The sequence below is a fragment of the Trachurus japonicus genome, chromosome 7 (genome assembly GCF_045865225.1).
Source record: "Trachurus japonicus isolate A0001 chromosome 7, Traja_1.0".
NCBI classification, from domain to species: Eukaryota; Metazoa; Chordata; class Actinopteri; order Carangiformes; family Carangidae; genus Trachurus; species Trachurus japonicus.
Genome location: NC_140913.1, coordinates 8,658,521 through 8,686,340, shown reverse-complemented (window position 1 = coordinate 8,686,340; position 27,820 = coordinate 8,658,521). Strand labels below are relative to the sequence as shown.

The 27,820-nt window shown below is 44.6% G+C and overlaps 1 protein-coding gene across 8 annotated transcripts; it reads right to left on the bottom strand.

Moving 5' to 3' along the window:
• Positions 1-494: 494 nt before the first annotated feature.
• On the bottom strand, positions 495-26,056 carry snphb (syntaphilin b). 8 transcript variants are annotated; one of them, XM_085781078.1, is made up of 7 exons: positions 25,885-26,056; positions 12,182-12,312; positions 10,440-10,592; positions 5,519-5,701; positions 4,807-4,914; positions 2,878-3,027; positions 495-2,772 (listed from the first exon to the last, which is right to left on the bottom strand). In XM_085781078.1, the coding sequence occupies exons 2-7, from the start codon at positions 12,229-12,231 to the stop codon at positions 726-728; spliced, it is 2,691 nt and encodes an 896-aa protein (XP_085637204.1). In that variant the 5' UTR covers positions 12,232-12,312; positions 25,885-26,056; the 3' UTR covers positions 495-725. The 8 variants fall into 8 exon arrangements, with proteins under 8 accessions (XP_085637204.1, XP_085637205.1, XP_085637208.1 ...); XM_085781079.1 differs by lacking the exon at positions 25,885-26,056 and adding an exon at positions 25,440-25,640; XM_085781082.1 differs by lacking the exon at positions 5,519-5,701.
• Positions 26,057-27,820: the final 1,764 nt, after the last annotated feature.

Genomic DNA, 27,820 nt, shown 5'->3' with positions numbered 1-27,820 from the left:
GGAAGCGAATCTGGTTTTGACTCCAACAGCTGAGTGTGGAAGTTCTCAATGGCTCTTGCAGCTTTGCGAGGTTCACTGTGTTTTTGACCTTTGAATCAACCTGAGTTGTGTGTCTGCGTTGCTGTTTCTTGATACTGGATAAGCTCCATGTCTGCAAAGACTCACAGAGGAGCTGAGACTTTCTGCAGTGACGGTGAATTTTGAAGTAGGGTGGATTTTCCCTCAGTAGTCAATGAGTGTCGCTCGTCTACTGCGGACGAGACCATTTGGTTATACAGGTACACATACAAATACACAAATCGTATACATGTATACACACGCACCGCACCTCGTGATCTTTCTAACATGCCGAAGCTAAGTCAGACCAGTCGACTGACAGATCGATCAATCTCTAACATTTTCCCTGCACTTAAAAACAAAAACAATCAGTGTTAGACATCCAAGCAAAGATCACCCATTCACCTGTCAGCTAATCCAGTTTTGCACAGGTCAGTAGAATTAGCAGACATCTTGGTTGCAACAGCAGGAACCCGAGGGTGAGAGACAATAAGGAGCACAAACACAACAGTTTACAGGTCGGAGATCTCAGTCATGAATGTGCAGTTCCTGTTCCGGATGCTCCCTCAGCTGTTGGACAGGAAGTTCTTTCTCTTCCTCTCCTTATATTACAGGTATTTTCCATGAAGCTCAGACCCACAACCAAGAAGAGTGAACAAACCTTTCTATTATATCTGTGAACCGCCTAAGTCTCCCCCGCCTGCGGGGTAATGCCTCAATCCACCTCCCCTGCGCAGCGAGTGCAGTGCCACGGTGCAACAGCCTCGCAGCAGCGACCCTATGTGGTACATGGGCTGCCCGCTGCGGCCTGGACCGCGGCACAGCCACGCCACCGTCGGCACTACTGGGATGGCCACCGCCAACAGATCAACCAAGAAATGACGACTCCAGTAGCTTTTCTGGATCGTCCCCGATTCGGACGAATCATCCTCCTCGGCTTCAGCGCCCCCTGCTGCTCCTTGGTCTTTACTTTCACCTTCATCATTGTCCTCATCGTTCACCTCCACTACAGTGACGCCGGCTATCTCCTCATGAGAGGTAGCTCTCCTGGGCTGGGAGGTATGGGGCTGTTCTACACCTGGTGATATTCCTGGGCGACTTGGACTCAGCTGTCCGGTCTCCGCCTGCGTCGATCCCGTTGACGGACCAACTTCTTCCATGTTGAGGTTTTTCAGTGTTGTCCCGCCCTGCCTGCTTTCTCCACAGCATCCTCCAAACTTAAGATCACCCTGCATCCCTGATGGTGTGTCTTCCACGTCACATTGTTCTTCTGGCGCCGCCTCCTCCTCTACATCCTGATCTTCTAACTCATTTCCTGCCACTGAGCCCGTCTGCCCCTGCTGCTGCTGCTCTTCCTCCTCGGGCCCCTTCTCTGTTGTCTCATCATGCTTCTCTGTTGCATCAGCTTCCTTCTCTCTGTTTTCCCTCTCCTGCTTCTCCTCCTCTTCCTCAACTCCCTCCATCCCTCCGCTCAGAGGACTCTCCATGGAACACGCCACAGTAGCAGAGCGTGGTAAGGGAGTGATCACTGGCGTTTTGGAGAGTGGGATTGGCTCTGTGGCTGTGCTCATGACTGTCGCTGTGGTTACCGAGGTCGTGGTGGTGATGGAGTCCAGCTCCTCCTCCCCCTCATCAGACATCCAGGTGGAGGTAGGGCTGCAGGCCTGGGAGCGGAAAGTGCGTTGCTCTGCTATGGTGTCCAGATCGGAGGGGTATCCTGCTGTTGCAGGGATGGGGCAGCTTTCAGTCTGAATGCCCGTCTCCCGCAGTGGGTGCAGGTACAGGTGGTGGTGGGACAGGCAGGGGTGGCTCATACAGCTCACTCCACCCAGGCCACAACGATAGGGAGCCAGCCGGTCACCTGTGCACAGCTTCTCATAGGTGGAGGAGTGCGGCATAGTGTGTGGCATAGAATGGGACAGATTGTGAGGGAAAGAATGAGGTAAGGTGTGAGAGAAGGAGTGAGGCAGAGAGTGGGGGAGAGACTGGGGCAAAGACTGGGGGAGGGACTGTGGGAGAGACTGGGAGAGAGACTGGGAGAGAGATTGGGGGAGAGACTGGGAGAAGGTCTGTGTGTAGGAGTTGAGTAAAGATGCCGTCTCCTCAGAGAGGTAGGCGGCCTCCAGCAGCAGGTCGGCCCGGCTGGGGATGCTGCTCTCCCCACAGCACACAAAGCCACTGTCCTGGGTGCCGTCGCCCGACAGACAAGGAAAGTCCTGCCCGTTGCCGTTCTGGTCCGCCAACGCCTGATCGGTCAGCTTTGTGTAGGTGGAGCTCCGGGTCAGAGAGCGGGCTGGGGAGCCATCGCAGGAGCACGACCCTCTCCCCCCTATTGCTGGTTTGGGTATTCCTCCTGGACTCTCCCCTGATACCGACGCCGGTGCCGAACCCCCAACACGGCTGCGACAGCCTGGTATGGGTGCCCCCTCTTTGGCTAGTCCGGCCTGGGCTAACTCCATGCTGAGCAAAAGGTTCTCAAGCTTGTGGTTCTGAGTGTTGATGTCCTGGAAGTACTTCTGGACCCCTGGGTCCCCACTCAGCCCCCCGGCGTCACTGAGCCTGGCACGGACGGTATCCACAGCTTGTTTGAGCTGCTGGATCTCCTGACGCGCCTCCTTCAGGGCCAGCTGAGCCTCCACGCGGTGGCACTCCTCCTCCACCCAGTCCTCCTGCATCCTGTACAGCTGGCCCCTCAGCTCATCTATCTCTGTGTCCCTATGAGGGTGGACAGAGGAGAGGGGAGGGGTAAAGATGCAATGGTCACAGTTATAATCTTTCTGACTTATTTCAATCATCTCTATCCACCGCTCAGAGCCTCACCTGTCTTGCAGTGTGTTGATGGTTTCTTTTAGCCGGGCCCGCAGGTGGCGGATGCACACCTCCTTCTGCTGCAGGGGTGTGAGGTACTGCTCCGGTGGAGGGGGCCGGATACCATGGTTGTCTGTGCATGACGTGTACTTCTGGTGACGTCTAGGATACATGGGGGGGACAGGTCAACAGAGGTGATTTTGAGTTTAATTTAACTTCAGTGTCACAACATAATGTTTTTGGGGTCGTCAATCCATCTGTTTGATATCTCAGTAACACCTTTGAGGGAAATGCTTCAAATTTTCTAAAAGAAACGCTGACTTGGACTCAAGGACGAACTGTTTAGAATTTGATGGTCTAAGGTCAAAGGACCTCACAAAACACTGCTTTGGCCTTAAAGGGATAGTTCAATATTTTGGCAAATTGGCCCATTGCCATAATCCCTATAGTTTCGTTACCTTTAATTGTCGGTGCAAGCTATCTTTAGAACAGCGGAGCAGAGCCGCAAGCTGCTCAGAGCTACGCTACGGAGGATAATGGAATTTCTTGGTTTCCCTCATCAAACTCATGACCTGCACATTCACCACGCTACGAGATAATAACGGAACATTACAAGACGGAGTTGTTTTTGAGGTAAATGCAGAGACTGCTTGCCGAAAAACTGCCCCCGACGGGAACGCGCATCAGCGGTTTTGCATGAATTTACCTCTAAAACAACGCTGTCTCATAACGTTCTGTTATTATCTCATAGTGTGGTGAATGTGCAGGTCACAACTTGTCCACCAGAGCGTTTTGGAGTTGTTGGATTGTGTATTTGATGAGTTTGATGATGGAAACCAAGAAATTCCATGAACCTCCGTAGTGTAGCTCTGAGCAACTCACGGCTCTGCTCCGCCGTTCTAAAAATAGCTTGCACTGACAATTAAAGGTAACAAACCTACTCCTAAAACTATAGGGATTATGGCAATAGGCCAATTTGCCAAAATGTTGAATGATCCCTTAATTGACAAGTTCTTGCATTAACTATGACATAAACTGGGGTGCCCTTATGCAGTAGATTGCTGGTTTGACTCCTGACCGGGTTGATCATTTACTCTTTCCCCATTCTCTCTCCCCTTTTCCTGTCATACTTTCACTGTCCTATCTATTAAGGAATTTCTCAGCCATTTAAGGCTAAAGAAACAGCTATAAAGAAAATATAGACTTATTATCACCTTATACATTTGTCAAAGACAACGTGTTAGCTATCCAGTTTAAGTGCTAGTCCTCTAAGGTGAGTTTTTTGATTATTTCTATTCTATTTTTCAATTTATTGCAGTTATTATAACCTAACTTATTTCTCATTATATCAGTAAGAGAGAGACAATTAAGTCAGGGAGAGAGAGGGAGGATGACATGCAGCAGTGGTCAAGGTCAACCCTTAGTAGTACATGCTCTTCTGATTTTTCTATTTTATCAATCAAATCCATTTTTTTCAAGTCTAATGAAACACCCCCAAACTGTTACTGAGGTACTGTGTTCATGAGGATTGGCTGGATGATCGACCCTGGCTGTTGATGGTGCAGAAGGCATTTAATATTTATGACATTTTAGATTTAGGAAACCACATCTGGGTAAATCATTTTGCTTGCGTGATATAATTAATAAAAACCAATTCAGACAAAAGCTGTAAGACTGGAACTTCTGAATTGCTGCCCACATCTTTTTCAGCGATTTAGATAATGAAGCGAAAATGAAAATCAGTTGAGTCTGATTATCAGCCTCATAAAACAGCAGGGGAATAGAAAATGCATGTAGTAAGAATAACAAGTTCACATTTCTCCTGAGGTGAGGAAGTCACACACAGTTTCACTTTCTATCTGTAATGTTCACTTTTACATTGAAGTGAGTATAATCAATCATGCAAAGGAGGATATTGGGCATGACTAAGCAGTGTCTCACCCTTTGGTGGGGCTGCAGTCGCTGCCTTTACAAGAGCCTGAGTTGCTGCTGCTGCTGAGGGAGGTGTTGCCATAGGGATCTCTATTACTGGGCGTGGCTGGCGTCCGCCTGCTCCAAAGTAAGAGGAGACAATGTTAATATGAGTGTGATGTGAAACCACACTCCAGATGACAGTGAAGGCTGTGATCTGTTCAGCAAAAACCACCAAGGCTGTGTTCAAAACCACAAATCACGAATGGAGCAAACTTCAGTCTGGGGTCCACTAACATGCCAAAAACAACACAGAAATGCACACAGACACATTACAAAACATTGAGGCCAAAGACACTGCCAAGCAGACAGTTGTGCCCGAGAAACAAGGACTCCTCTGGGCATTGACAGTGATGCTGCAGTTTATCAGGGAGGGAGTGTGCTCTGCAAAGATGAAAACCAAATATCAAAAAATAAATGACACATAAGTGAAAGAAGCATTCCTCCAAAAGAAAGAAAGAAAAAGTCTAGGGTATCTTTCAGAGGATTAAAAAAAAAGAAGAGAAACACACATAAAGGGAGGAACAGGTCGGACGTGATGCTGTGAAAACAAGTCTCTCAGATGTTTTCCACAACATAACATCATGGAACATTCACATTCACAACAGCGCAAACGGGTCTGGTCATTCCCATGCTTCACAGGTTCAACAGTGATCAGGAGGAAACGGGAGGAAGAACAGACCGAGAGCGAGGGGTGGAGGAGGGGGAGTTTGCGGAGCGGCTGTGGCGGTCCGGGGACTTGGTGGAAGCATATCCTTTAGTCGGTGACTTGGTTGATGTATAGCCTTTAGTCGGGCGCATTGAGACCATATAGCCTGTCTCCATGGGGACGTAGTCTAGCTCTATGAACCTGCAGTAGTCAAACCTGACCAGGCAGAGACAACAGGGCGTTAAATCACAGAGGACAAGCAGACCTGAACGTAAAAAACGTGCACGCTGTACATCTGAGGTGAGGCGAAGCTGCTCTGCATGAGGCCTAGCGTGTCACGGGTTAGAGTGTGAGCAGCAGGCGGAGCAGATGCCAAACATCAAAAAGCTCTCAAACACAGAAGTGGCCCTGGGGAAGTGGCTCGGTGAGGGCAGACAAGACAAATACCTCTGCTCTCATAGTGCAGACTTAAAACGTCTATATTTGTAGCCACCAAGGTTTGTATTGGCACAGACTACAAACTAACGTAATTTAGAGTCAAGGGGGTTTATTATCCCCAGACTTCAGTGAGTAGTAAAGACAGAGCGGTGGCAACAGTGTTAACATTTAATCAAAGTTACTGTCACTTTAAGTAAGCTTCTACACTGCAATACTAGTCAATGCAACGTCATTTAAATCTCAGTGGAAAGGGGACTTCAGTTTTTCAAATGTCAGAGTAGTGATAAAGACCAAACATCTTTCTCTCCACACATAACCTGGACGTCTTTCCTCTTCTTCTTCTGTAGGTTAATTTATAGAAGCCCTGAAAGGCAAACCTTTTTGTTTATTTATTTATTTATTTATTTCAATCTGTATTAGTTAAGCCTTAAGAGTTTTTCTTTAGGGGAAAAAGGAATGACATTTTCTTTCACTTGCCCTTGGGGGCTGTTTATACAGAAAATAATCTGTAGTAACAACTGTGCCCATTCTCAGTCCATAATAATTTAATATGAGATAACAATTGGGGAAATACTGCTTATTCAAACTTGTGCTGAGTTAGATGAGTAAAGGAATAAGCTGCCTGTTTTATTAGCTTAGCATAAGGGCTGGAAGCAGCAGGAGAGCAACTAAACTGTGTTGATGTATAATTATATGGAGCTGGAGTCTTTTGTAAGCTCCAAAATGTACTTATTATGTTTTTTTTTATAATAAATTTGTTCAAAGTCTTGTTAAAAGCTAACAATGTGCAGTTATGGATGCCAGTTTATCTTAGAGTATGGGACACAACTCAGTCGTTCAGAAAAGCTGAAAAAAGAAACTGCAAAGAGACCTTAGTTATAAAAGGAACTGGAAGAGAGGCTAGTCCTCTTTTATCCATTGACCTCATGTGACCTACCGATAGGTGGCTTAGAGTGAGTCTGGCTCAAACACTTCCACATCTGTAGTCCAGCTGTTATCCTCTGGTATAGACTCATAATAAGAAGATTTGCTATTTGTGCTCCACAATTGATCCAGATGTGTGAGTGTCTGTACATGAACCAGACTCGAGCCAAGGTGTACAGTGGGCCAGAAGACAATGAGATTTATTGCGTTGCTATCTGGGTAATGAGCTACGATTGAGCCAGGGCAGCTGTTTCCCTCTGCGTCCAGTCTTTGTGCTGGACTAAGCTAAATGCCTGTTGGCTCCAGATTCATCCCTAATGATCTTTTCATCTAAATCTTGCAGAGAATGTGAATAAATGCCAAACTCTTCCTTTAAAGTAACCCATTACAAAAGACAGTTTTAGCCCAATAAAACATCATATATCATCCTAAGAGTAATGTTTAAAAAATGTAAAATAAACACACATTTTCATCTTTAACCATTGCTGCTATCCCACTGAGCATTGTTGAATATCACAGTACAGTTATATCAGGACAAAGGACAGGTGATCTGTGATGGGCAACTTGTGTCGAGACATCACTTGCTGATAACAAACATTACAATATTTTATAATACGTGATCGTGAATGTTAGTGACCTGTTGCTTTAACATGACATGACCGTTGCCCATTCACTGGCCTCCACAGAGGGAGGAGGGGACAATCAGTGGGGCCAATCAGAGCAGCCATGAAGGATTTGCACACAGGACACGATAACTTCATAAAAACCCAACATGGGTAGCACAAAACCCTTGATGTATTTAACACAATCATGTGATAACAATATAAAGTACAACAAATTAATTTGAACTCAGTTTCCTGAGTTTCTTGAGAGTGCTATAGGACTGAGTACACGTGTGCTGTGTGATTCAGTAAGTGAGGGAGGAGGCCAGATATTGACTGCTCAGAATTTCTTTGAAGATCAATATATGACAAAAAGCCAAGACATTAACAGAGGAGAAGGAGGCGGAAGCAGCTGAAGCGGTGAGCCTGGAGGAGGACAGAATAAACAACAACAGCGTTTAAGTTACAAGAGCCTATCCCATCCGTCTGCTGGGATGAGACCTGTGTCTGGACGGTGGGTGGTGGGTGTCAGTCTGGTGGAGGTGGTGGTGGTGGTGGCTGTGGGCAGTAGGACCTGAGTTGATACCCAGGTGTGAGGTGTTAGAGTCAGTCTGAGTGGGTGGAGTGCAGAAATGTTTCTTTACGCTGTTTGTAACCGGGGTGCAGTTGGTTGAGTGGCTGTGGTGAACCAGTGATCACTGGTGATCACAGTATGCTTCCACAGCTCAGTTGGTAACGTGCATGTAGCCGCTAAACACGACTTGATGCTATGAGAAAACTACACAAAGCCAGATGAGGTTACAATCCTCTGATTCTAGTGCAGAGATTAAAGGAGGGGTTGGAGATCCTTTTCTGGAGCATTTTTTTACAAAATTGTTTGAAATCCTCTTCACACTCCGATTGCAACCAATTAATTTAATGCTTTTTTCTGTAAAAACAGCATCCAATCATCGTGAATGCAACATTAAAATCAATTGGATTGTGATGTGTCAATCAAGCTGCCGTCTCTGTCCCTCCCTCCCTCCGAAATGGAAATGGAAATGACAATAACAGCAACCCAATGTACCACACTGAAGTCCGGTAGGCAGTAATCTACCTCTAAACTTGATGCTGGGTGGTTTATTATAGGTGTTTTCTTTCAGATGAATGAGCCATGAGAAAAAGCTGGCGAACTGTTAGCGATGCTGCACAGTGACAAAGCCGCGCCGCTGACATTGGGATTCACCTTGATGTAAACCCAACACTGACCAAGTGCTGCATGTTCCTGAGCTTTGGAGACGTGGCTTCGGAGAGAAGTCTGAGGAAAGGGGCTTGGACTTTTGACTTGTGCATTTTCAAAATGTAGCCTGCTAGAACCATTTTTCCAGGATCTCCAACCCTACCTTTAACCTAGTGACATATGCTTGTAGGAAGTGGAAGTGAACACCTGTGATTTGACCAGCAATTACATCGATAAACTTAGATGCAACGGCAAACACACAAGTCTGTGCTCTTTGCTATTGCCGATGCCAACATCAACACTGAGAACAGCAGCTGTGATCTCTGTGTTGTTTTCATATAATAACTCACCTTAACTCAGTCTGTGACTGACAGTGGTTATAATTTAAACTCTTTATATCACACTGACAGGTCAGAGCTGCAGCAACTGTCTGTTCACTAAACCCCGCCCTCTATGACCAGTCTAAGCAATCGCACCCAAGCCTGCAGACCTGTCAAGCTTTGGATTTTAGGGCTTTGCTAAGGCAGCTCATCTGACTTTAGAGAGTTTGGAAGTATATTTTCTTTAGCCTCTCCAAAACTACAGACACAAGAGGCAACGTCTTAACATTAACATGTGCTTACAAAAACATAGTGACAACATTTTAACTTCTACAGCCAAGGAGCATGTCATCAGTTAACTTGGCGTCATTGTGTGGGGACAACAACTACTGTAGCACATGTGAAGTGTCTCCCTGCTACTGAAGCTGGTTCTATCAGCCAACTAGTATAGCTAATGTTAGAGAATTAATGCTCTGCCATGTTTGTATTGGTAAGAGGGGTGGGAGGGTGTGACAATCGTTTCACGAAAGATCGGTTTTAGGTGGCTACACGAACACACTGGGGCGGCATTTTGACATTTACCCACTCTGGTTGTTTCCAAAAAAATCTGTTTTCGGCCTCCCAAAATGTCGTTTCCATGTGGATGAAACGCCGAAACGATGAAAAACTTTCATAAACCCATTCATGTGGACAGCCTCTAAAAAGTCAGCCACTATAAGCTGATGTTAACTAGCTACAGCTGATTAAAATGTTAATTAAAGAGACCCAGAGGAGTTTGTTTTTGGTTATAAAAGAGTCTCATATTAATGTGGATGAATCTACATTACCCATTATTATTATTATTATTTTTTTATTTTTTTTATTTAGTGTTCGACTCGCCCAGCATTTCCTAGTTTCGGTTTCCCGGACGCTGCCCGGCGGGTCATGGGAATAACGCCGCCGAATTGCTGTTTATGGTCGGAACTATGACGGTATCTGATCGTCTTCGAACCTCCAACTTTTGTTTTTGATTAATGGAAACGTTCTTGGCAAATGCTTTCACTTTCGTCCGTCTTTCGCCAGTCCAAGAATTTCACCTTGAGTCTCATGGGAAATGTAGTGTGAAAACACTTAGCTTTCCGAAACACCTTGTAGTTCCTTTAAAGCCGTCATTTTAGGCACAAGTTTCTCTGGAAATGAGAAACATCTTTTGTCTGTTCACTGTTTTAAAACAGTTTAAATCTACCTTCATCGTTGTGATTAACTGCAGGGGACAGCTTGACAGGTGTAACAACAGTAAGCAAGCGCTGCAGGGCTTAGCCAACAGTCAGTCAGAGAATAGAGGGGCAGCCTTGTCTAAGTAAGACTGGTAGCATGAATCGGTTGTTTTTAGTGGCTACAGTGCATGCTGGAGCTACAGCTACAGCTATGGAGCATGCTTTGTGAGACTGTAAACGTAAGGTGTGTCTCACGCAGGGGGTGCGGGCACAGGAATGGCCACTGGCGCTGTGGCCGCAGGCGCAGTCGTCCCCGACCCCGACGCCGGCTTGGGCACCGGCACGGGCGAGGACGCCAGTATTTGCTGCAAGCGGCGTTTTGGCTGCAGCGCCTTCAGAGGGTTGAATCTGAGAAAAAGAGATGAAAGAGAGGAGGATACCACAGCTACAGATTGATCCACCAGTGGGCCACACAACCATCTCAACCGTACATCTTGGCAGCTTGGTCTAAGTTATCAGTCTGTGGTCCACATATAACTCTATGCTTGCATCATCTGGATGGGAATAGTGATTAATACACTTTAAAAAACATTGTTATTGGAGAAGTTTTGGCGGACGTTTGGTGGAATTTATTATCCTCACCAGCCAGTAATAGCAATGTCAAACTGGCTCTCCGTGGTATCCAAGTATTGACCGTGTATAACAATAAATCATTGCACACAGCATGTATAATACATACAGCCTGCACTGTATACAACATTATTGGAGCATTTGCATTGTAAAGTGAGAACACTGAAGTCTGACCCTAAACTACTTAATGGACAGAGAAGAAGCCTTCACTGGTCCCAAGGGACAATGAAACCTCAGTAGGCCTTATGCTTTAACCCAGGTCCAGTAAACAGGCAAAGGAAGTCCAGTAGCTATAGGAGAAAACACATCAATATACTACACTCAATAAAATGATGCAAAGCTAGTTCAGGCAGACAACTCAGGCCGCGCCCATCCTGACCAGCTGATCAGTCACATGTTATTTAAATCCCCCATCTTACCTGCTCATCCCTGGCTATGCTGCTGCTGCTACTCTGCTGCTGCTCTGCCTTTCACTACTGCTGCTGCTGCTTTGCTGCCCATGAGGTTTTTGCAAACCCACCACCTCCCCAGCATCCACCTGTGGGCTCTGTCTCTTGATTTCCTGTGGGGGTCCGCTTCATTCCCTGTAATGTCTGGCAAAGCAGATCATTCAGGGAACGAATATGAGTCAGAGCCTGACGCCAAACCTGCTGCAGCCATGCTCAAGAATATGCTATCCATGCTGTGCTTCAGCTCGCTATGCTTACGCTCAATAAATTATTTCTTCTCATTCCAGAGTTGTGTGATTGAACTGAATTCAGGTTACGGTAAACTTGTTTCATGGTGTGATGGTCAGTGTGTAGGAGGAGTTGACACATCCATGACTGCAAAGGACAGAGTGAGAAAGACGGAGCTGAGTAAGAGCTGAGGCTACAACCTTCTAACAAGACTGCCAGGTTGATCATGTTAATTAGCCAGGAATAACAAGGGTTAGGTCACATGTTTTTCTTTTTCTATTAAACCAAAAGGAACATAAGCTAGAACTATAATAAAGCTGTTAATCTTTGATCAAGATGATCCTTTCAGGAGGGCCAGAGCTGTCTGGTCAGGTAGAGGTAAAACACCAGCCCTCCTAAGACTCACACACACACATTTTAACATGAAAACAAAACAGTTGTTATTTATCCACCATCTGTAGAGCCTGTGTTATCAATACTTCATCACATGTACATATAAATCATGTACAAACACACAACGTTTTTTCCAACTCCACCAAATCACACACACAAACCTCTGGGTTACTCTAGAAAACCATGTGTATGTCTAGTGACGCCTTCTTGGACTTTTTATGCACATTATCATCACAATATCCAGGGGAGCAGCAGTGAAAAGGGAAAACCCCATGGCCTCACTCATTGGCTACCTACCGGCGAGAGCCCGACCCAGACCTCCGATTGGCTGGAGCAGGAGCAGACATGGGGCCCAGACAGCCTCCTGCACCACCTCAAGTTTCTGTCCTCACTTTTCGCTCTTCAGCTCACCGGTCAGAGCTTGGAACCTGGAGGAGGACACAGACATGACAAGTGAGTGACCACACACACACACACACACACACACACACACACACACACACACACACACACACATGATTTTTCTGCCTGCCTCTGTGTTTGGCGTTGGATGCCTCAGCAGCCTCAGAGCCCGCTGCTGCTGACTCAAGCTGACACTTAGCTGGCAAACACAAGGCATCAGGCCTCAGCAGCCAATCAGCTCCCAGCCACATTGGGAAACAAACCAATCATCACTCATCTGTCTCATCTCAGGCCAAATACTGGCAACAGCAGCAGAGGTGAGCAGAGGGAGCGGACATCTGCATCTGTGTGTGTGTTTATTTATATGTGACACTGTATGAGAGCTCATCATCTGCCTCTTTGTCAGTATTGAGAAACACGTGGCTGTGAGGATGCTGTGAGATGAGGACAGAGCAGCACCCGCCTCCACTACTCTCATAAACATTTCATCATCGCGCCCACCCGTGACCACACAGAGCTCATCGCCACGTCATGCCCCAGTAAAGGCCAAATGCAAATATGAGAGTCTCTACCACAGGTCTGGTAACTCAAAATAGATACATAAATAAAATAAAATAAAACCCTGCCAATATCTACTGTAAGATAGAGATACAGGCTGAGGATGAGTGACAACATAAAAGCACACAGAGAGGAAACAAGGTGGATTATTCTCATCAATAATGAATCACACACATCTTAGTGGATTCCTCGGTGCCAGAGGTGTGTGTTTGTGTGTGTGTGTGTGTGCGTAAGTGTAAAGCCCCTGCTGTAACTCACCTTCCTGCTGTAACACCTGCGTTCCTCTTTCAAGCTCTATCTACAGTCTGTGAACGAGGACACGTAGGTGGATTAAAGGCAGTAAAGCCTGACACTCTTATATTAATAACAGTTTTTCATTCATTGAAATCCTGCTGTAGCTTCTGTACATCAGCTCTAGAGCTCTAGTTTCATTCCTTTAGTATGTTGTAGTATATTATAGTAAATTGTATAGTACTGTATGTTTTTTTTGTCCTCCACTCCAATCAGCATTTTCCAACATTCTTTTGCCTCTAATGTGTGGCTTTGTTGCTCTTTCTGCCTCGACACCTCCCTCTAACTATTTAGTCCATGAGCCAGACCACCAATCGCAATCGAAAGGGTGGGCAAATTTTTGTTGCTATTTTATTATTCCTATATATGTCCATATTATTAATTGGTATGATAACCTTTGCACAAGAGTAGCTTAACAATATTTATCATGCATTCACTATTTTGACCATAAAAATACCATATACACCAATTATGGCCATTCTCCGATGTTGCACATTTCATAATTTGTGTGCCACTACTGATGATTTAGAGCACCTTTGCAGTTGCAGAAAGGCCCTGCAGATAATATTTGTTTGCACCACTAGTTGGCGCTAATTCCACTGGGTGCATGAGGGAGCGAGGGGGAAAACAGCTTTAATACTGCTGTTAGCAGGAAGTAGCAGAGGACTTTTGTGAAATCATATTATACAGGGAACATTTTTAATGGTTTATATATACATCCAAGGTTAAGAAGGCTAAGATGTAGTGAGTAAAGATGACATTAACATTATAGCATGTTACATCCATAGGTTTAGGGTTATTTAGGGGGAACTGGGGCATTGTTCATTAGGCTGACTGCAGAGACGAAGAAACTGTTCTCGTGGTGTGAGGTCCTGGTCCGGATGGACCAGAGCCTTTTGCCAGAGGGGTGGGACTGGAAGAGTTTGTGTCCAGGGTGAGAGGGGTCAGCAGCAATTCTGGCTCTGGTCTCCGGGTCCTGGAGATGTACAGCTCTTGAAGAGATGGGAGGCTGCAGTCGATCACCCTCTGGGCAGAGTGAATGACACGCTGCAGTTTGGCCTTGTCTCTGGCTGTAGCTGCAGCACACCAGACTGTCATGGAGGATGTGAAGATGGATTCAATGGTGGCAGTGTAGAAGTTCACCAGCATCTTCACAGGAAGGTGAAACTTCTTCAGCTGCAGCAGGAGGTATAGCCTATCCTCTGCTGAGGCTTCTTGGTGAGGGAGCTGATGTTCTGCTCCCATTGGAGCTCCTGGGAGATGGTGGTGCCCAGGAAGCAGAAGGACTCAACCAGGGTCACTGTAGAGTCACAGAGGATGACAGGGGGGAGGGCAGCTTGGTCCTTTCTGAAGTCCACTATCATCTCCACTGTCTTCAGAGCGTTCAGCTCCAGGTTGTTCATGCTGCACCAGGACACCAGACGGTCCATCTCGCTCCTGTAGGCCGACTCGTCCCCATCAGAGATGAGGCCGATGAGGGTGGTGTCAGCAAATTTCAGGAGCTTGACAGACTGGTGTCCAGATGTGCAGCTGTTGGTGTACAGGGAGAACAGCAGAGGAGAAATCCCTTGAGGGGATCCAGTGCTGATGGTCTGGGTGTCAGAGACATGCTTCCCCAGCCTCACCAACTGCCGTCTGTCTGTCAGGAAGTCCGTAATCCACCTGCACATGGAATCAGGCACATTAAGCTGGGAGAGCTTGTTACGGAGCAGAGCTGGGATGATCGTATTGAAGGCAGAGCTGAAGTCCACAAACAGTATCCTGGCGTAGGATCCTGGGGAGTCCAGGTGCTGGAGGATGAAGTGGGCCATGTTTACAGCATCATCTACAGATCTGTTGGCTCTGTAGGTGAACTGTAATGTAAGGTGGGTCAAGACGAGGCACTCAAAAGTCTTCATGACCACAGAAGTCAGAGCAACGGGTCTGTAGTCATTAAGGCCTGTGAGCCTTGTCTTTTTGGGAACTGGAGCAATGGCTGAGGCCTTGAAGCAAGCTGGCACATGACAGTTCTCCAGTGAGGTGTTAAAAATGTGTGTGAACACCGGAGACAGCTGATTGGCTCAGTGCTTCAGGGTGGAGGGGGAGACTTATACCCCTTTCCCACTGGCCAAAAAACCCGTTTAAACCCACAAACGCACCGACCCGCGTCAACCCGGGACGTCTGTCTGACTACCCATTTCTCCGACCATGCATTTCTTTATTTTTGCGTCCATTAGTCCGACCTCCCATTTCTCCGACTTAAGTAGCCCTAACCCTCAACCTACCCTAAACCTAACCTTAACACCGTAGCACTTTTGGGCAGTCGGACTGATGTATGCCCCCCCGTCGACCCGCGTCAAATGACTCGGCAAGAGACGCGGGTTAAAATCGCCTTAAATCGGCCCGGCTCTGATCGGCTTGCAGTGGGAACACCAGACCCGGCTCAACCTGCTAATTTATATGACATTGGGCGTTACGTGACGCCACATCATCGCACCAGTCGCGTCTCACGTAGGCTACCAAAACAAAACTCTGCTTGCATTCAAGACTGGGATTTGATCAAAAGATCAAAGAACACTGACCAAAAAAGACTGAAAAAAAGAAGCGACAGTCTGTTTAACTGACATGTTGTGCCGCGGACGTGCATCATAAGGCGGCCGCGGCAGACTCGCTGTCCTCCGTGGCGGGCGGCTGGGGCATGACACGGTGTTTCTCACACTGCGAATAAAAGCGGGGCGACTAGTTTATGCGGGGGTTAGACAGACAGACCCGGCTCATTTTGGTCAATGGGAAAGGAGCCAAATGCCGATTGTTAGCGGGTCGACCCACATTTAAAAAACCTGCGTTGACCCCCTGATTTTAGTAGGAACATGGCTAGAGTTTGGGCCTGCAGCTTTGCAGGGGTTCAGCCGTTTAAACAGTCTCTTCACCTCTCCTTCTTTGATTTGATTTGATTTGTATGATGGAGAGAGGCGTGAGAGGTGTGGGGGAGGGTGGCACTGGGGTGTGGGGCTGTGTAGGTGATCCAGGTGTGGAGGAGCTGTTGCTGATCGATAGCTGGTGGTCGGAGGTGTGGGGGATATCAGGTCTGTCCCATTGTCTTTCTAAGCGGCAGTAGAACTCGTTAAGGCTGTTGGCCAGGCGTAGGTCGTTGACAGAGGGACACTTGAAATACTGTACTGACAGTATGCTCCACATTATTTGTGACAGGAGGAGCAAGCTCTTTAGTTGATTTTAATTATGTAAAAAAAATATTTGTTTGTTCTTGTTATTGCATGAAAAGTAAAACACTCTAAAAACGTTGGCTATTTCATGTGTATGTTCTAATTTTTATCACATTTTGATTCACATATTCCTGAGGTGAGTCTATTATTATTAATAGTAGGGTCTTGATAAAAGGGAAAAACATCCTTGAAGTGATTTAGGCACCCTGAGTGGTCAACAAACAGCATAATACCGAACAAGCGCTATACACAGTTTTCAAGTTTCCACTCTACCGGTCCACCTATTCAACACAAGATAACCACCACTAAGCTACCTGTTTGCAATGGTTATCATGCCAAACTGTTCACTAGAGATGTCTACCAAGTCAAAAAAACAAACTAGAAATTGCCCACCCGTTCGATTGCGGGAGGCCAATTTTGGGGTCTTGGCTCATGGACTAATTATATTTTATAAAGGAATCAACTGCCTCATCTGTCATCATCATCCTGAGGCACCCAACCGCCACCATCAAACAACTACGAAACCAATACCACAATTAGAATTTCACCCAGTTCATGGTGACCCTTGTGTGTGCCAGCATCAGAATGTTTATTATCTGCTCTCGTTCTTCCTATGTTTTTACAGAAGAACATGTAGGTAACATCAAAGTCAGTCTGGAGCTGCAATGAATACTTAAAATCTTCTTAGAGACGGTACAGATCAGAAACAGATCAGTTGCACAATTCTGACAGATGATCAATATCCTTTATAGTAAACCACAAGGAGCTGATTTATTATTATTATTAAAGACCAATTTGATGGAAGTCAGTATTTATTAACCCTGCTAACATGTCCATTTGTATAATGTAAGACATACACAACCAGTCAAAAGTTTGGACACACCTTCTCATTCAATGTTTTTGCTTCACAGTTTTGATGTCTTCAGTATAAATCTACAATGTAGAAAGTTATACAAATAAAGAAAGACCATTGAGTGAGAAGGTGTGTCCAAATTTTTGACTGGTAGTGTGTAATGAGCAAGATAACCAGTCATGAAACCTGCTAACACTGTGTCAACCATTGCTAGTTCAAGGCTAACAAACAACACAAACACTTAAAAAATGCCAACCGTGCAAACTGTTCAGGAGTCTTCTAGTTGCCAATTTTGGTGACAATAAAATCCTCACATGAGTCTGGGTCTGATTGAGGTTCAAAAATGTGGCTGAGTCTCTCTGATCTTTCATGTGTCAACTTAGAACAAGCAGCAGTGGTGGGCGAGGACTGACCCAGAATGCACAATGGGAAAGTAGAATACGTAGGTGTGAGTATTTCCTTGTAGTTTAAGGCCATGTTCACATGTAGATGGGTAAACTAATATTTTTTCCCCTGTGTTTTCAATAATAACACCAGTTCATGAAGATGGTCATCCACTCAAACTTGAGTGCTATCATGGCTGCCTGCCAAACCTGTAGGAAGCGTAGAGCCATGCTAGCTGATCACAATCCTGGAAAAAAACAAGGTCACGTGTGTAAATTTGTATAATCTGAACATACACAAACATTAAACTGAAGTTTTCATAAATGTCCACTATACTGTAGTTGCCGTTTACAGAAATAATTGTTCTCAGTGACCTGAAACTGAGTTTTTGCATGGATGGAAGCTAAAATCGCAATAAAAGATATTGTTTTTTCAGATACCTGGCTACGTGCGTACAAGGGCTAAAACATGTCTGAAGAGGAATGACTTGATACAGTTTGACAGTAGCTATCTGATGTTTTTGGGCAGTTTTATTGATCTAATGAAAAACACATTAGACAGCAGATCATGTGTTCTTAATTTGGAATAAACCAGGTTAATACGTCTTAATCCTGTTTCATTAATGCATTTTTAAATCCAATCAATGGTCAGTCCACTTACCCAGTCTGTAATAAGGTGACGTAACTGAGTGACTGAATAGCCATGATTAGAGATGGAGTGAATGAAAGCAATGGAGCAGGGAAGTATGAGAATGAGTATAGACAAACCGGCAGCCTTTCCTTAAATCTGATTGGCTGCTTTAGATCAGAGCCACAGTGAATATGACACAAATTTCGTGTTCTCATATATGGATAGTAGAGCAACATCATGGTCCTGCATTACTTGGAAAAACACAACATTAATTGTTTTGTCTATTGTGTAACATAGTTATGATAATACAGGATTTTTACTCCACGCTGTGTGGCACAGGCCCAGGAAGGCAGCATGTTCTTCATCTCTGGCCGCGGTCGCAACAGATCAACCCACACGCCAGCACATCATACAGGATTTATTAAGTTAGGCCTGTTATGTAACACCATCCCCAGCCACAGTCAGCCTGACTGAAGTTGACACGCAAGCAGCTTCTGTGCTGATGCGACAGAAACCCTGAGCAGGTAAAAAAGAAAGAGATAGGACGGAGAGAGGGAGGGAGTGGAGAGAGGAAGAGAGGGAAGCCAATGAGATGAGAGGAGGTGGCTGCACGTGCATAGATAGATAGAGGGCGATAATGTGGATGCACAGAAGTATGAAAGACATAAGTACCACACACACACATAGACACGGCCATTGTCCTCCCTGTAGGTCTGCACAGGACGAGACACTGCGGTTTCTCTTATGAAAGACAGCGTGCCCTTGTAATGAAGGAAAATGTGGCCAAACAGACATACAGTGTACTGACACACAAACACACAAGAGCTGAGGTCGCTCTAGTGAAATGCAGTAAAAGCAAGATTTTGTATGAAGAGACAATGGGTAGACACGGCCTCCTTCAGACACAGCAGACTGTGGTAATGCAACTCACGACTTGCACCTGAGGTCAGGCACAGCGGGGAGGGGAGGGCGCTTGTATATGAGCCGGGGAAAGTGTGACTCACCAGCTTCGTTAAAGAGTCTCAGGCAAATGCTGGCAAACAGAGGTTTAGGACTGTTAGTCGTCCTCGGGGTCTGCAACACTGAGTCACTGCTGCGAAGTGTAAGACCCATTCAGCAATGATCAGGTGTGTTTGTGTGTTCAGTCAGTGCTGCTCATCCAAAGCCCCCAGCTACTTTTCAACACCTCTTCCTGCTGGTGTTTGGAAACTGATGCACTGGACTTTTTAAACCTCCTCTCACTTTGTTGTCTTGACATTAAATCAGGCAGAAGTCAACAATGTGCTGAGGCAGGGCTCTGCGGTGAGTCGCGCGCCCGTGACCTGTCAGCGTACAACCTCGCTGACCATTTGCTGTCACTTCTCATTGTTTACAGTTAAGACATGTCACTCTGAAGCTGTGCTTTTCCATTTCAATAGGTCCTATCAGTGTGACTGTGAGGTAATGTGCTTCATAATGTTTTTCATATACAGTACAATTTGAAGTAGCACTGCGTGATATAAAAAAACACATTGCAATTATAAGGGCAGATATTGCGATTTCAGTGCTGGTGGTCATTTTTGCTTTTAATTGTCACTTCGAAACTATAAAAATTGGTGGTGATTTTATCTACGTGAGTTAGATTTAAAAACTGCAATCATTCATGTCAGAACTTAGCTAAACAATTTCAAAATCTTAACAACTGAACATCTTTATCATGTCCATTCCCATTTCGTACCTCATACCCACTTTCCCCACTTATCCTTGAGACTTGTGTGTTTTGCTCATTGATTGGCTGAGGTATGTCACGTTGACAGTGTAAAGAGCACCTATCATAACAGTTAATAGATTTCAAATACGGGGTTATAGATGGACAGTCTGGAGAGGATGGCGACCTCTGACCTACTTTGAATATCTGTCATCACATTACAAAGTGAGAAAGTTCTAGCTTGTGTTAAATTGTAGATGTACGAGTTGACCAAAAATCCAACTGTTCAAACACCAAGCTAATCAAATCTGGTTAAAAACGTTTCTAAATTGATACCCTATTTCCCAGCATGCTTTGAGTTTCCAGTCTTAACTTTATGTATTTGAGTAAAGTTACAATGGTGTTTTTTTGTTTTTACAACTAAACTAAAACTAAAGTAAAACTTTACTTAAATTCAAGTAGTAATCTTCTAATCTAATTTTCAACATGAAGATGAGAAATGTCCTACTAACACCCCACATAAATAAGCTGATACATAAATAAATAAATACACATAAATAAAAACTCCTCCATAAGCATTCAAATACATCACTAGACGGTAATCTGTAGTGAGCTTCCCTGTCTGATGAAGGTTAGCCAAACAAGCTATCCCTGTACATGATGTCCTGAGCTCCATAAGTTGAGAAGCTCATCTGATTTAAATAAAACATCTGTGAGCTGAATGCAGCATCGCTCCGAGTCAAAGTCCCTCTCTCTGCTCAGATGATGACGATGATTCATGCTGTTATCAGGACAGACTGCACCGTCAGCAGCTGTTATTAACATGCTTCTTGGAAAACACAGCTGTTCGGTGGAAGTTCTCTTAGTGCTATAAATACTTACAGTTGTGAAATTTTTAATTGCTTGCCTGGTTTGTTAAAATGATACTGTATATGATGCATGAACATAATTTAGCTTTAGAGCCTATGTTGATACTAAAAAATTGTGTTTGTTTGCAATGTCACGTTTGGTCCATGTGGACTGCAGTAAATGTTGTGTGGATTGGAGAAAGCCATTCAACCACATACACATTAAAGTTATGGTGATGGACAGTAATATTATATTATATCAGAACGCTCCTCTTTAAAAGCAGGCTTAAAATAATGAATTCACAATACAAAGCTAAAGCGATGACTTTCAGTTTTCGTGGTACACAGATCAGGCCAGTCCTGCAGAGTCACCCTGCTGCTGCAGTGAAAGAATCAGCTTAGCTAAGATCCAGCAGAGCACAGCAATAAAGCTACAGCACAGATTTTACTGGACAAATTATCAACACAACACGCACAGAGGGTGAAAAGAACAGAGCACCTCTTCAAACAAGAACAAATTATCCTCAATAATCCCCATTAAAAGTTGCCTTGCAGACTTTTTGCACCATAGTCTCAGTGGATTTTGATAAGGTTTAGTCCTCATTTGGCTGCAAATTCTTAGTAAAATGCACGCTGCATCAATTTGGCAGAGCCACTTCACACTACTCTCTCATCTGAGACAACTGGGAAACTCATATCTGCACTTAATCAGGTCAAAGCTCAAAATAAATGATGCCATGGGTTTGTCATTAGTGAGCCAAGCAGCAGCGATTAAAAGCATGCCAGGCTGCTGCAGCCTAAGTGATCATGCTAATAGTCTGTGTGAACTACTGTATTTCTCTCAAAGGCGAGACAAGCAAAGAGCATTGATAAAAGCAGGAAATCAATATTCACAATCACGGTAATACCATGTGGGAGGAGACATGAGCTGAGCTCACACATTAATCTGTCACTCTCTCTCTCCATCAGGCTCCACTCAGGATGAAGATGCATTGATAGGCTAAGACACCAGTAAATTCTGTGCTTAAAACTGCACAGACGATGATGCAGCAAACATAAGAAAACATAGCAGTACACAGCAACATTAGCAAGCTATGTTTCTGGATGAGTAAAAGACTAATGTCTGCTCAGTTTTGTTTGGCTGTCTGTAAAAGCTCATATTAACCAAACATGGTAATGTTGCAGACTAAAACTAAAACAATGAGCTCAAAGACACTAGGACTGCCAATCTTCCCCCCAAATCAGATTCAAATTTCTAATGCTACTTATGTTAAATATTCGAATTATATTCAAATTTAATTTTTTAATTTTTTAATTTAGCTCATTACACGGTACTATAGCCTACCATCTTATTATTACGTCCCGTGTCCACTAGAAGGAATTCCAACCAAATCTAATATGTAACATTTGCAACACACTTCAGTTTTACCAACTCAATAGGCTACAAAACTTCAAGAAGGGAAATCAAAATATTATAAGTAGTGGTACACACATGATCCGTTTGGATCGCTCTCCACGGATCGGCATGCAAGTGGTATAAAAAATATACCACATATATAAAAAAAAAAAAGTTGTGTGTGTAGTGTGGCAACACGTAGGCGCACCACCCCAGCCAGATAAACGGGCAATTAAAAAAGTCTGCTCATGTATTTGAAGCTGCAGCTCTACGTTGCACACAACAACAACACAATTGTTTGTTTGTTTTATCAACATGTTTACTACCCCAAACATCGCGACGCACAACATTAATTTGCATCGTTGCGGAAGGCACACCGAACGTCCCACCTTCGAATGTTCTCATTTTAAAAATAATTTGAATTCTGTTTGAATAAGTTCATTCTGACAGCTCTAAAAGACACTAAAATGTACCACTGAGCTGAAATGAGTCAGGTGATAATGCTGTGGGTTTGACTCTTTGAGGGACCCCTCTCACATTACAGTACATAGGAGTCATTTGATCCATTGCTTAAAGAAAAATATTGGATACTGTGGCTTTAGGAGTCATAAATAAACCTTAAAAATATCCTGCGTTTTATCTAAAGTGGTGATCCATAAGAAGATATATTTGTGGTTTTAAGAATCAAAAACCATCTCAGTGAAACATAATCCTGCAAAGTTGGGTGAGCGGTTGGCTGGGTCTGGGGGCATGGCTGAGAGCTGCTTTGCTGTGACATCATAAAGTTACAGAAGTCTTGATGGCTTGTTTTAAGGGTCAGATTTATTTCAGATTCAGATGCATTTCTCTGTGGACTAAGAACATACTGTCACTGTATTACTTTAGAGCATAGATCTGCTTTATCATTAAATATAGACATGGAAATCTCACTTTATAGACTACAGGACCTTTAAGTTGAACATATTTTAAATCAACTTTTATCTAATTTTTGGATACTTTTATGTTGAAAGTTGTAATTGTTTTGTTTGGAGTCTTGCCTAAGTTAAAAAACAACAACAACAAAAAAGCATGTTTGCCCTGTATCCCTCCTCTTATTTAATGGGAGATAGGCTACTCGAAGCCCAGCTAGGCCTAGAGAGAGTGGTACTCAGTTGTCACCATTTGTAGGTTTACAGAACCTGTATGATTTGATTCTCTAGTGATGGCAAACAGTTGTGGCTGCTGTGACAGAGTATACTTTGTTTTTATTTCAAAATAAATGTTGTTTATTTTATGAATACCCCTTTGCATTTCTGGTCTATATTAAAAAGTGATCAAATGACAACTTGTATGTGAAAGGCAGGGTCACATACAAGTAACAAACACTCAACTCTGTAGCTCCCTCTGTCCTTTATAGCAACTTTCAGCTCACTGTTTAGGTCTTCTTGTCAGAGGCTTTATTGGTTCACTCTCATGACTGCAGCAGAAATCTGTTCTCAACAATAAAACTCTAAAACCCAACTCTGTGCTACCTGCACAGTCCCGAGAGCTGAGAGGCAACATTAGGGACTGGTTCATGAAGCAGCTGAAGGGCGACTATTCCCCTCAGGAGTTGGTGGAGACTAAAATAGAGCTGCAAATGATGATGCTCATGTTGCCCCACATCTACTGGATGTGTAAAACGGAAATGGCTTGAAACTATTAGCATTAAAGGTGATAGTATGTCAGTGGCATATTTTCAGCTGTAACTATCCCTAAACTATATTATGGAGCTTATATTGATATTTTCCAATGTCTGGAGCACCAGTCCTTTTCTCCACACAGCTAGTAACACCATATCTAATTACAGTGCAAACCCCAGAGATTGACAGTGACGTGTTTCCTTCTCGTACAGGCTAAAACCACTTAGAGATGAAAATGCTGCTCCTCCCCAGCAGCTGTGGAGTGAAATGCTGCGAGTGACAATACAACCAACAGTCCAGAGCAGACTGATGACTACATGCTCTGTGTGAAACAGGCCTATGGAGATTTTCCACAAATTCAGAGCTGCAATGAAGTACAGCAGAAAGCACTGCTGCAGTGCTGCAATCTTATTAATCAATAATAGTTTGTGGTGATGATGCTTATCATCTGAAAATTAGAGATTTTCCCACCACGGGAGCATCTGAACAAACACCATGCTGTGCAAACGACTGCCAAGTCACCATGGAGACGGTCAATCCGCCACTCGTGAGGAACGTGAGCATTCGGAGAGCTGTCATTGGTTGAGAACGGAGGAGCCTGCTGCTGACAAGATGGCCATGCTACAAAGGACAAAAGTGACCTGTAGCAGAGGACAGTGAACAGCACCGAGCTCTGTCTCTGCAGCCGGGGCATGTGCTGACCTGCTCTCCTCACCCCTGCATTTCAGACACTGTGTAGTCTGTATTTGACAGGATGAATCAAAGAAATAAAAAAATGTTCACATGCATAAAATGATTACAAAGCAGACCTTCGGGCACAGGTCCAGGTGAAGAGGCCAGAGCCAAAACATCTGCTCGATGTGACTGTTGTTGGAAAGCCAACAAAATAACTTCAAAGAGACACAAAATAATACCAACAACAGAGATTCAATTTAACTACAAAGACACTTAAAACAGGCACAAACAGACTAAGCCTCAAAGAGACAATATAACAACAAAGAGAAACAAAATGACTGCAAACTGGCTACAGAGGGGTGAAGAGCAACAAAGATGCACACAAGATAGAATCTGTTTCAGTCTGGGTGTGGGTGCATGTCTGTGCCCATGGGCCCATTGTGTCATACTCCAGCTCCAGTGCCCAAACTGTATGTATGTGGTCAATTTGCTGTATCCACATGGCTCTGACAGTAGTGTGCATCTTGCGGCATAGGAAAAATAGATTACAAGTCATCAGTCACCATCACTTGTCATAGTAAATCACTTTAGTTTTTGCTCCAAGGTTACTGACAGAACCTCCGACCAAACTCAGCCCCACACCACATCCAGTCATCTCTGACTTCTCCTTTGGTGTCACATTAAGAAATAGGCCTCTAGGCTTTTATTGCAAGGCTCTGGATAAATTGGAGTAAATTCAATGAGCCCTGGTCTAACCCTGTGGGCTACAGCCTCGCTGAAATTGGATGAAGCCTTGATATGATTAGAGGAACTCTCTCTCTAACGCCACACAAGGAGGCAGATGGGCTTGTGTTATCTGTTAGGTGGGATGTGCGCTCCTGAAAAACAGAAAATGCTGCAAGGTCAAATTGCAGCGCGAGGCAACATGTCACGACTTTGCTTCCTACAAAACATGGACGCCACTTACTTTTGGTCTGAGACACAGTGAGCCGTTTGTCCACGCGGAGCCAGTTCAGCAGTAGGGGACGTTTCTATGAAGAGGCAAAAACTACGTTTAAGTGCCCAGCCTGCTGTGACGCTGACAGCGGTGGAAACGTGCATCTGACGCCCATAGGCCCCGGGGAGTTACACGCTCAAACATGGGCGCACAGGATGTCAATACGCGGAAAAACATCTGGACGAGCGCACTGCGCAGCATCCCTGTTCCAGCTGCATCAAAATAAACACACACACGGTAGGAAGCGGCGCGAGCCCCGCGGCTTCAAATGACACCGAGCTCCATACCAATTCTGCAAGGTTACTCCATTCATACATAATCTCCCGGTCTTTAATGCACACAGCCCTGTGTCCACTTCACAGGCTGATCCGCAGCAAAAATGACATCTCTGCAGCGGCCAATGACGTTGGCTTACCTGCATGTGCCCCCCCTCTCCTGCGACGCCGTTATTCCTGTCGTGACTCCATGGTTTCGGTTTGCATTGTTTCCCCCCCGCGGTTCTTCGCCGAGAGCTCCGCTGGATGGAGCGGTGTGATCCGGGCTCACACGCCCGGGGAAGGAGGGGAGGAGAGGAGAAGGCTGGGGGAGAGGAGGGGGGGCTGGACCAGGGGGGAGGGATGCAGGAGGTGCGCTGGATGGTTGCCGCGTGAGGAGAGGCACAAGGGTATATGGATGGAAGCATCTGCGTCACGTTACGTCGGCTTTTCCATCTTTTTTTTTTTTTTTTTTAAAGGGAAACACCACTCAATTTGTAGAGGAGGGATCACAGCACAGAGACACCTGAGTGACTGTGATGCTGCCATTGGAGGGATGAAGTGGTGGATCAGGATTCAACATTCACACTTTCCAAGACTTTAATTTTGAAAGTATAAACTTTGGTACTAGCCTGACAAGCCAGACTATAGTATAGTCTGGAAACGACCAGTAGACCTCGGCTCAATCCAGGGGGTAGGGCTAATTGGTAGCGCTACGACCAATCAGAGCAAAGAGCATTAGCCTGACAAGCCAAATAAAATGTATGTCGTCATTGCGTTAAGCCCGCCCCAAAGACTCTCTAAACAGATAGAGCGCTGTGATTGGTGAACACAATCGGTGTTCGAGACTCAAAAAGTTCCTATGGCTCGTTTCTAGACCCACCTACAGAGCAAATATTTTTGCTGCCCCTAGGGTGCGTCGAGATTTCTAGGCTACTTGGGTACACATTTCTTAACCGATTATAAAACTAGCCAACCGTATTTCAACATTGTAATCCTCCAGACACACAAGGGTGTGTCCAGTCCTCGAGACCACTTCTCAGTGATTCCAATCAAACTTGACTTGAGATGGAAAACAAATATTGGACTCCTGCGCTCTTTTAGATTTCATGCAAATCTGGGCAAAAATCGTTAAGTGTGTGGCTAGCCTAAACTAGTACTTATTCGCAGTCATTTATAGAAGAGAACAGTTTTTTAAGTGATGAAACATGCATAACATGAATATTAATATAAACTGTTGGTGTTTGACATGTTTGGATATTCTAAGATTTTTTTTATTTTGAAAATTGAAAGACCTGAAACTTGATGCACAATGGCCTCAAATGAACAAGACTAGACAAAAGGCCTGTGCTGGATTCAGGGTTTGGTACACATAAATATCCGAAAGATCAAGCACAAGCAGGAGTACGAATGTACTGTAGGTTGGGTTAAAAAAGAACAAAACGAAACACACAAACATCAGTTAAAACACACAAGCGCTATGACAGGAAGGTACAAATAACAAGCAACACAAACAGAACGGATCATGAGCCTGGTGGTGTAGCGCAGGGAATGACACAAGGAAAAATAAATGATAACAAGGAGAAAAGGTGTCTTTGTATCATTTATGCTGTTGGTTGTGCTTTGATGAAGGTTTTCTAGAGGGCGAGGTTGTGTGGCTTGATGTCTTTGTATGATAGTTTGGATCTCAGATTGGAGTGGATGTATTGGTTACTGATATAAGGTGGAAGTCTATGGGCCAGTTTCAGTCCCTTATATTGAGTTACTTGACTGTTTCTGTCAAGACAGGTAATTTTATTTCAAATCAATTAAATAACAATAAATTCAACAAATCTTATGTTCCATCAAATATGGTAACATGGCCTATAACATTAAGGACATTATCAACAAGAACTCTTTGTTCTGTTTTCAGTGAACCTCCAAGCTTCTACTTCAGAAGGGCCCCCACCCTGAAGGATTTCCTATCCAGGAGCCATCTCCCTGCCCTCAAACCCAGGCCCTGGTTCCCCCAACCTAAAGGTATCTACATGTGTGGATCCTGTAAACATTGTCTCAACATCAAAAAAAAGGCAATGTATTCAAAGATGTCTTCAGCCA

Excerpts from the sequence above, each read along its gene's own strand:
- snphb (XM_085781078.1), bottom strand. The coding sequence starts at position 12,231 with ATGTCTGCTCCTGCTCCAGCCAATCGGAGGTCTGGGTCGGGCTCTCGC. Across the intron at positions 10,593-12,181 it reads TCTGGGTCGGGCTCTCGCCG|ATTCAACCCTCTGAAGGCGC; the intron begins GTAGGTAGCCAA and ends TCTTTTTCTCAG. Across the intron at positions 3,028-4,806 it reads GACTGCAGCCCCACCAAAGG|ACGTCACCAGAAGTACACGT; the intron begins GTGAGACACTGC and ends CATGTATCCTAG.